Raw genomic sequence first — 10,492 nt, 5'->3', positions numbered from 1 at the left:
CATGTCATTACAGCTACTCCCCTAGACTAGCATCACAACACGTTTCATTACAGCTACTCCCTCTAGACTAGCATTAACAACACGTTTCATTACAGCTACTCTCCTAGACTAGCATTCAACACACACGTTTCATTACAGCTACTCCCCCTAGACTAGCATCACAACACGTTTCATTACAGCTACTCCCCCTAGACTAGCATCACAACACGTTTCATTACAGCTACTCCCCCTAGACTAGCATACAACACGTTTCATTACAGCTACTCCTCCTAGACTAGCATCACAACACGTTTTCATTAAAGCTACTCCTCTAGACTAGCATTACAACACCATTTTCTGTCACGATCGTGTGGAGGAGAGACGGACCAAAACGCAGCATGTGGAAAATAAGCCTATCTTCTTTATTTTTCTACGAAGATGAACATGAAACGAAACACTATTACAAACTATACAAAAACAACAAACGACCGTGAAGCTATAAACGTAGTGCACACACACACAGGCTACAAACGTTCAACATAGACACAGACACAGGAGACAACCACCCACAACAAACAGTGTGAAAACACCCCCTTAATATGACTCTCAATCAGAGGAAATGACAACCACCTGCTCTAATTGAGACCATATCAGGTCACCCTTTAAACCAACATAGAAACAGAAAACATAGACTGCCCACCCAAACTCACGTCCTGACCAACTAACACATACAAAACTAACAGAAAACAGGTCAGGAACGTGAACATAACCCCCCCCTCAAGGTGCGAACTCCGGGCGCACCAGCACAAAGTCTAGGGGAGGGTCTGGGTGGGCGTCTGACCACGGTGGTTGGCTCAGGCTCTGGGCGAGTCCCCACCCCACCATAGTCAATCCCAGCTTACGTCTCCCACTTAGAATGACCACCACTCATCTTAAACCCACTTAATTTTTAATGGTAACCTTAATATAAGGGGCAGCACCGGGACAAGGGCAGCACCGGGATAAGGTAGCTCAGGACAGAGATATAGCACAGACAGAGAGGTAGGTCAGGATAGAGAGGTAGCTCAGGATAGAGGGGCAACTCCGACTGAAGGGCAGCTCCGGACAGAGAGACAGCTCTGGACTGAGGGCAGTTCTGGATAAATGGCCGCTCTGGCTAGAGGGCAGCTCATGACTGGCTGACGGCTCTGACGCTCAGGGCTGGCTGACGGCTCTGGACGCTCATGCTGGCTGACGGCTCTGGACGCTCATGGCTGGGCTGACGGCTCTGGACGCTCATGGCTGGCTGACGGCTCTGGACGCTCATGTGGGCTGACGGCTCTGGACGCTCGATGGCTCGCTGACGGCTCTGGCGTCCTGTCTGGTTGGCTGCTCTGGCAGATCCTGTCTGGTTGGCGGCTCTGGCAGATCCTGTCTGGTTGGCGGCTCTGGCAGATCCTGTCTGGTTGGCGGCTCTGGCAGATCCTGTCTGGTTGGCGGCTCGGCAGATCCTGTCTGGTTGGCGGCTCTGGCAGATCCTGACTGACGAATGGCTCTAGCGGCTCCTGACTGACTAACGGCTCTGACGGCTCGGGACAGACGGGTGGCTCTAATGGCTCGGGACAGACGGATGGCTCAGACGGCGCTGGGGAGACGGATGGCTCAGGCGGCGCTGGGGAGACGGATGGCTCAGGCGGCGCTGGGAGACGGATGGCTCAGACGGCGCTGAGGAGACGGATGGCTCAGATGGCGCTGAGGAGACGGATGGCTCAGATGGCGCTGCGGAGACGGATGGCTCAGATGGCGCTGCGGAGACGGATGTCTGGCTGATCCTGTCTGGCGGAAGGCTTTGGCTGCTCCTGTCTGGCGAAGGCTCTAGCGGCTCCTGTCTGGCGGAAGGCTCTAGCGGCTCCTGTCTGGCAGAAGGCTCTGTAGGCTCATGGCAGACGGGCGGCTTTGAAGGCTCAATACAGACGGGCAGTTCATGCGGCGCTTGGCAGACGGACAGTTCAGGCGCCGTCGGGCAGACGGCAGACTCTGCCGGCTGAGACGCACTGTAGGCCTGGTACGTGGTGCCGGAACTGGAGCACCGGATGGAGACACGCACTTCAAGCCTAGTGCGGGGAGCAGGGACAGGCACACTGACCTCTCGAAGCGCACTATAGCCTGGTGCGTGGTACCGGCACTGGTGGCACCGGGCTGAGTGCACGCACATCAGGACGAGTACGGGGAGAAGGAACAGTGCGTACAGGGCTCTGGAGACGCACAGGAGGCTTAGTGCGTTGTGCCGGAACTGGAGGCACTGGGCTGGAGACACGCACCCATAGGGAGAGTGCGTGGAGGAGGAACAGGGCTCTGAAAACGCACTGGAAGCCTGGTGCTGGTGTAGGCACTGGTGGTACTGGGCTGGGGCGGGGAGGTAGCGCCGGAAATACCGGACCGTGGCAAGCGTACTGGCTCCCTTGAGCATGAGCTGCCCAACTTACCTGGTTGAATGCTCCCCGTCGCCCGACCAGTGCGGGGAGGTGGAATAACCCGCAACGGGCTATGTAGGCGAACCGGAGACACCATGCGTAAGGCTGTGTCCATGTAAGCCGGCCCGAGGAGACGTACTGGTGGCCAGATATGTAGGGCCGGCTTCATGACATCCGGCTCAACGCTCAATCTAGCCCTACATGCGGGGAGGTGGAATAAACCGCACCGGGCTATGCACACGTACAGGAGACACCGTGCGCTCTACTGCGTAACACGGTGTTCGCCCGTACTCCCGCTCTCCACGGTTAGCCTGTGAAGTGGGCGCAGGTCTCCTACCTGCCCTTGGCCACCACCTCTTAGCCCCCCCAAGAATAAATTTTTGGGTAGTACTCACGGGCTTTTCGGGCTTCCGTGCTAGACGCGTCCCCTCATAACGCCGGTTTGGGCTTGATTCTCCGGCCTCAGCCTTGCTTCTTTGCTGCCTCCTCATATCGCCGCCTCTCAGCTTTAGCTGCTCCAGCTCTCTTTTGGGCGGCGATATTCTCCTGGGCGCCCCAGGGTCCTTTGCCTTCTAGGTCTTCCTCCCATGTCCATTTCTCCAAATAATTCAGCCTCTCCTGTTGGTTGCTGCTTGGTCCTGGATTGGGGGTGGTTCTGTCACGATCGTGTGGAGGAGAGACGGACCAAAACGCAGCATGTGGAAAATAAGCATCTTCTTTTATTTTTTCTACGAAGATGAACATGAAACGAAACACTATTCAAACTATACAAAAACAACAAACGACCGTGAAGCTATAAACGTAGTGCACACACACACACACACACCACACACACAAACACACACACACACACACACAACACACACACACACACACACACACCACACCACACACACACACACACACACACACACACACACACAACACACGGCTACAAACGTTCAACATAGACACAGACACAGGAGACAACACCCACAACAAACAGTGTGAAAACACCTACTTAATATGACTCTCATCAGAGGAAATGACAACCACCTGCCTCTAATTGAGAGCATATCAGGTCACCCTTTAAACCAACATAGAAACAGAAAACATAGACTGCCCACCCAAACTCACGTCCTGACAACTAACACATACAAAACTACAGAAAACAGGTCAGGAACGTGACAGTTTCATTACAGCTACTCCTCCTAGACTAACATTACAAACCGTTTCATTACAGCTACTCCTCTAGACTAGCATCACAACACGTTTCATTACAGCTACTCCTCCTAGACTAGCATCACAACCCTTTCATTACAGATACTCCTCCTAGACTAGCATTACACACGTTTCATTACAGCTACTCCCCTAGACTAGCATCACAACACGTTTAATTACAGCTACTCCCCTAGACTAGCATCACAACACGTTTCAATTACAGCTACTCCTCTAGACTAGCATCACAAACACGTTTCATTACAGCTACTCTCCTAGACTAGCATCACAACACGTTTCATCAGATACTCCCCTAGACTAGCATCACAACATGTTTCATTACAGCTACTCCTCCTAGACTAGCATCAAACACGTTTCATTACAGCTACTCCCCTAGACTAGCATCACAACACGTTTCATTACAGCTACTCCCCCTAGACTAGCATCACAACACGTTTCATTACAGCTACTCCCCCTAGACTAGCATCACAACAACGTTTCATTACAGATACTCTCCAGACTAGCATCACAACACGTTTCATTACAGCTACTCCCCCTAGACTAGCATCACAACACGTTCATTACAGATACTCCCTAGACTGCATCACAACACGTTTCATTACAGCTACTCCCCTAGAACTAGCATTACAACACGTTTCATTACAGCTACTCCTCCTAGACTAGCATCACAACACGTTTCATTACAGCTACTCCTCCTAGACTAGCATCACAACACGTTTCATTACAGCTACTCCTCCTAGACTAGCATCACAACACGTTTCTTACAGCTACTCCTAGACTAGCATCACAACACGTTTCATTACAGCTACTCCCCCTAGACTAGCATCACAACACGTTTCATTACAGCTACTCCTCCTAGACTAGCATTACAACACGTTTCATTACAGCTACTCCTCCTAGACTAGCATACAACACGTTTCATTACAGCTACTCCTCCTAGACTAGCATTCACAACACGTTTCATATCTCCCCTAGACTAGCATCACAACACGTTTCATTACAGCTACTTCCCCTAGACTAGCATCACAACACGTTTCATTACAGCTACTCCCCTAGACTAGCATTCAACACCACGTTTCATTACAGCTATCCCCCTAGACTAGCATTACAAACACGTTCATACAGCTACTTCCCTAGACTAGCATCAACAACACGTTTCATTACAGCTACTCCCCCTAGACTAGCATTACAACACACGTTTCATTACAGCTACTCCCCCTAGACTAGCATTACAACACCACGTTTCATTACAGCTACTCCCCTAGACTAGCATTATTACAACACCACGTTTCATTACAGCTACTCCCCCTAGACTAGCATTACACATGTTTCATTACAGCTACTACCTTCCTAGACTAACATTACAACACGTTTCATTACAGCTACTCCTCCTAGACTAGCATCACAACACGTTTCATTACAGCTACTTCTCCTAGACTAGCATCACAACACGTTTCATCGAAGCTCCTCCCTCTAGACTTCTCCTTGGCCCACTTTAATCGGAGTAGCCTAACCCAGAGTGACAACATTTGGATTGATAGTATGTCAACGTTTGATTACTGATAGATAGTGTGGCCTGACAATTCCAAAAAGCCTTGTTTGAATTCGCAAAACTCCCATGGATGGATGCTTCGCTCCCATCTTTGCCAGTGACTCGGTCATCTCTTTATATTTACATAAAATGTCTATTTGGTACATATTATACTCTTAAAATGTTATACTTTATTAAGATACCATTACTGCTTCATTTACATCACTATAAACTAGGAAATCAGTAGCATGACCACAGCTGACACATTCTCTCAACACTATGGATTTTCTGTCTCTGAGACATATGGTGGGCTGCATCCTCCGTGCTTATAGCTTCTCCCCGGCAGGGCTGGCTGTCCTGAAAGACACGCTTTAGAAGACGCAGATGGATGTATATATGTGGCTGCGGTCTGTGGCATAATTACAAACACAGTGGTGAAATGGAGATTGTAGCCAGCCATAATAACATTGTTATAATATGTTTGTTTCACAGTGACATAAAAGAGTGTTAAAATGTGAGTGTTGAGTGTTAAAATGTGAGTGTTAAAATGCAAGTGTTAAAATGTGAGTGTTGTGTTAAAATGCAAGTGTTAAAATGTGAGTGTTAAAATGCAAGTGTTAAAATGTGAGTGTTAAAATGCAAGTGTTAAAATGTGAGTGTTGAGTGTTAAAATGCAAGTGTTAAAAACGTGAGTATTGAGTGTTAAAAGGCAAGTGTTAAAACGTGAGTGTTGAGTGTTAAAATGCAAGTGTTAAAACATGAGAGTTGAGTGTTAAAATGCAAGTGTTAAAACGTGAGAGTTGCGTGTTTAAAATGCCTTGTTCTACATCTCATAATTACAAACAGAAAAGGCGGAAGCTGTATTTTGAACCCTGCTTCATACATAGGAGAATCCCTCTCTTTGATTTATCAGAAGGCTGTTGATGTGGCTTTGTAATGTTTAAATGACATTATTTGAAGTAGGTAAGACAGTGAACGACATTCAAAGCTTTCCTGTACTGAAGCTCTTTCTTTCTTCGTGAATATGGAGACATTCGTTGATCTCAACAAAACGTTTATCTCTGACAGAAACAGAATGCAGTTCATAACAGGTGTGTTTTGGCTCATTTTCCAATGCCTGCATTTGAATGCCTGTTTTTAACCAACAATGTTTCTTCACCTTTGTTTCAGAGTCCAACCTCTCCAACTAGAACCCTCTCAACATCACTAAGGACGCAGCGTTCCTTATGAGCAGAGATATAAAGAGCTGTACCTATCGGGATCGTCATTAGGTAAATCCTTCTCCTACCACTCAAGAGGGTCTATCCAATCTCTTCTCCTACCACTCCAGAGGGTCCATCCCATCCCTTCTCCTACCACTCCAGAGGCCCATCCAATCTCTTCTCCTACCACTCCAGAGGGTCCATCCCATCTACAGTCCAGACTTCCAGCATCTAGTGTTGGGTTACCTGGTGCACGACCGGACTTTGTCTCTGGAATTAAAAGTGGGACTTTGCCAGACTTCCACCAGCCAAGGGTGGCCTGTCTAGCTCTACCTGCCCCAGACAGACAGTACCACCACCACCTGAACATCTGTTGCTAATCCCCAACCCAGTCCCCAGTTCCTCAGCCCAATCCCACTGCAGGGGAGGATGGGTGATGGGCCTTTGAGTCTCCCTGGCCTCTCTCCTTCCGTCTCTCTCATCCTCGCATGGAACCTCCTTCTGACACCTCCAGTTCCCCCTGGAACACCTCCACCTCCCTCTCCAGACCTCCAGGTTGGTATCCATTAAGGTTGCAAAATTCTGGTAACCGTCCCAAAATCCCCAATGGTTTTCCAGAAATGCTGTTTAGAAGATTCTAGCAATCGGGAAAGAATAAGCAGGAAATCTGGAATCCTCCAACCCCGATTTCTGGAAACCTGGGAATTTGCAGAAAGTTATCCTAATTTTGTACTGACTTGGTAGACTTTGTGTTTATGATCTTTGATAATTGTTTGTGTATGTATTGTTGTACTCAAATGGCTGAGGCAACTCTACATGTATTTTAAATATGCCTAATAAAATGAATGATTTATTTCATTCAGGGCCATGGCTCCCAGCCTTCCCAGTCTCGCTGCACCCCAACGTGAGTTTTCCTGTGGGCATCGGCGCCAGTGGAGCCCCCCTGTCCCTGACACACTCCCTGGCCCTGGTTGCCATGCTCCTCATGGACCTCCTGGCCGTCGTTGGCAACCTAGCCGTCATGGCCGTCATCACCAAGACGCTGCAGCTGAGGAAGTTCGCCTTCGTGTTCCACCTGTGTCTGGTCGACCTGCTGGCGGCTCTGGTTCTGATGCCTCTGGGGATGCTGTCGGACCGGATCTTGGTGCACGATGAGGCACTCTGTCAGAGCTACCTCTGCCTGAGTGTAGGGCTGGTCAGTGCCGCCATTTTGTCTATCTCAGCCATCAACGTGGAGAGGTATTACTACATCGTCCACCCGATGCGCCACGAGGTGAAAATGACAGTAGGGGTGGTTGTGGCAGTGTTAGTCGGGATCTGGGTCAAAGCTATTGTGATGTCAGCTCTGCCTCTACTGGGTTGGGTGCCCCAGGGAAACCAGGGGGTAGGTGTCGGACTTGGAAGAGGACTAGGGAGTCCCTTGATCCCGGCTCCTCCAAGCCAGAGACGTTGCTCCCTACACTGGACTGGAGGAGGGACCACACGATTAATCTTCATGGTCTTCTTCACCTTTGTCTACTTCCTGTGTACAGTACTGATCATCCTGATTGTGTACTGTAACATGTTTAAAGTAGCCCGGGTGGCATCCATGCAGCATGGCCCCTTACCTATGTTGATGGACACACCTGGTCCCCACCTTCACCGCTCCGAGTCCCTCAGCAGCCACTCCACCATGGCTGTCAGCTTGGGGGGCCCTGGGGGCTCGTGTCCTCCACTCCGCACCCCCAGTCAGAGGACCTTCAATGGGGGTAAAGCCGCAGCAGTCCTGGTGGCGGTTGGAGGCCAGTTCCTATGCTGCTGGCTGCCTTACTTCTCCTTCCACCTGTACGCCGCCCTGGTCTCTACCCCCCAGGCCTCCCTGGCTTCGGCCCAGCTGGAAGAAGTTGTGACCTGGATCGGTTACTTCTGCTTCACCTCCAACCCTTTCTTCTATGGCTGTCTGAATCGGCAGATCCGAACAGAGCTGGGCCGAAGCCTGGGCTGTCTCTTTAAGCGGGCGGGGCCGGGCGACGGGAATCAGCTGGCCAGCCGAGAGGCCTCCATCGAGGAGAACTTCCTCCAGTTCCTCCAGGGGACAGGGTGCAATCTGGAACCCTCCACCCAGGCACACAGCAGGGCCAGCAGGGCCGAGGAGGAGGCGGGGGAGAGGGGCCGTCTTCGAGATGTACCTCGTCAGGACAACACGCCGGTCCTGGAACACACGCCTGTTGACTTCCACATCCCTGGACAGATTATCGAGAAGACCTTGGAGTTCTTGGAGCAGCAGGATCTGAATCTGAARGATGACATCAACCTAGCGGAGAACTGCTGCAGAGTAAACAGGACGGTGCTGGCCTGAACTGTAGTATTGGATGTTCATTCGTACAGTAGGCCTGTTTTTGGTCCAGGCGTCAGAGGTAGAAACACTAAAGCCTGCAGGCCAAACATCGGCGTAGAAGTCGTATGGTGGAAACGACAGGTAGATGACCTGTTATATTTAGAACGTCTGGGGTATTCTATTTGATGCTGTTTGACGATTTTGTTGTCCACCGTTGCTACAGTTGGATTATGGGACATACATGTACCTAGTAAGTGAGACATTGCTCTTGAGCTACAGTTACAGTGAAGCTATCATATAGACTTGGTATCTTCTTTTGAAGAATTCAGGTTATTATTATTTGCATTCTTTGAGACTGTCACTGGAATCAGAGTTCCTCTAGGAGGTATGATGAAAGGTTCGGGGGAAATTCCATTTTTAATTCCAGTAAAATCAGGAAATAAACTGATATTCCAATTCCAATCATCCGCAATGCTTTTTTTAATGAGGTTTACTTCCAAAATAGACTGCATTTAAATGTAATTGACCCTAACCCTGGTATAACAACATTGGTACCCATTTACCATTAAGACCAAAACCCATTACATCAAATACATACAGCCAGTCTATCTACTTCCCCCTGTTTCCTGTCAATCTTCCTACATGATTTATATTCTGGTCAAGGAGAGTGAGAGAACATCTAGCATATTACCACTTGACAATCTTTGTTTTAGTGTGGATGAACCCCCCKCCCCCCCCCCCAGCCCCAAGACAATCAGTTAGACAAATGTAAAACTCCAATCCTATAGACATACATACAGACAGAGGGTTAAAAACCAGGTCAACACACAGATCACACAGAAAGAGGAGCAGAATCAATTTGTATGAAACGAGTGTTTATTCCACGTTCTAGTCTCATTCTCCGCTTCCTAACGCAACCAAGAAATGAATACAGATTTAGTCCTTTTCCATTTCGGACTGCATTTCCATTTGAAGCTCTATTGGGCCCTGGTCAAAAGAAGTGCACTATATGAGCAATAGGGCGCCATTTTGTATGCAGCCAATGTGTTAACAGGATCATTTCACAGCTGGTTCTTTGCCAGTGGTATTTATAGCAAGCAAGCTGGCACATTGGGTTATTTTAGACTCTCAATCCATTATTGCTATTATTTGGTCCGTTTACTAGAGCAGAAACCCACATTGGTGTGTACCTGTGATATCACACAGACAACTTCTTCAATGATCCCGCTAAAGGGATCTGAGCGGCAAGACGTTCTTCTTACCTAATGATATTATCTTATTTTCCAAGAGAATGTTGATGCAGATTATTTGGCACGATTAACAAATGGTTTAAAGGCAATAATTACTGTTTAGAATAGATACGGTATAATGATAAAAATCTAGCTTTTCTTTTTTTGTCATATTTTCCACAGCTTCATGCTCAATTTGAGCCCCTCTCTCTCTCTCTCTCTGTCACGGTGTTCAAATGTTAACTTCATTCAAAATGTCAGTTGAGAGTGTCGGACAGCAGCAGACAGCTGTTGAAGCCGCTTTTAAATGGGGACAATGGGGACAGATTCAAAAGATTTGGGCTGAGTTCCAAATGGCACCCTGTTCCCTATATTGCACAATCATTTTTTATTTTTTTTACCCAGAACCCTATGGGCCCTGGTAAAAAGATTTGCACTACGTAGGGAATAGAGTGCCATTTTAGGCTAAACCAATTGCCAACCTCCACCAATGTCCCTGGTGTTTACAGGTAAACATTGGCGAGTGCCTGACAGTGCAGGCTAAGTGTTCTGTGGTGTTTACC

At 48.6% G+C, this 10,492-nt stretch overlaps 1 protein-coding gene across 2 annotated transcripts in view; it reads left to right on the top strand.

Moving 5' to 3' along the window:
* The window catches only part of LOC111976458 (G-protein coupled receptor 61-like), a 16,241-nt gene extending 6,844 nt beyond the window's left edge, over positions 1-9,397 (top strand). For both annotated transcript variants that reach the window (XM_024005293.2, XM_024005294.2), the window contains exons 2-3: positions 6,352-6,938; positions 7,247-9,397. In XM_024005293.2, coding sequence (XP_023861061.1) covers positions 6,872-6,938; positions 7,247-8,721 — 1,542 coding nt within the window. In that variant the 5' untranslated portion in view covers positions 6,352-6,871 and the 3' untranslated portion in view covers positions 8,722-9,397. The remainder of the gene's footprint in view (positions 1-6,351; positions 6,939-7,246) is intronic.
* The last annotated feature ends 1,095 nt before the right edge of the window (positions 9,398-10,492 follow it).

The sequence above is a fragment of the Salvelinus sp. IW2-2015 genome, linkage group LG17 (assembly GCF_002910315.2).
Source record: "Salvelinus sp. IW2-2015 linkage group LG17, ASM291031v2, whole genome shotgun sequence".
In the NCBI taxonomy this organism is placed as follows: domain Eukaryota; kingdom Metazoa; phylum Chordata; class Actinopteri; order Salmoniformes; family Salmonidae; genus Salvelinus; species Salvelinus sp. IW2-2015.
Note: the sequence above shows the minus strand (reverse complement) of the source record. Positions and strands in the feature narration are given on the sequence as shown.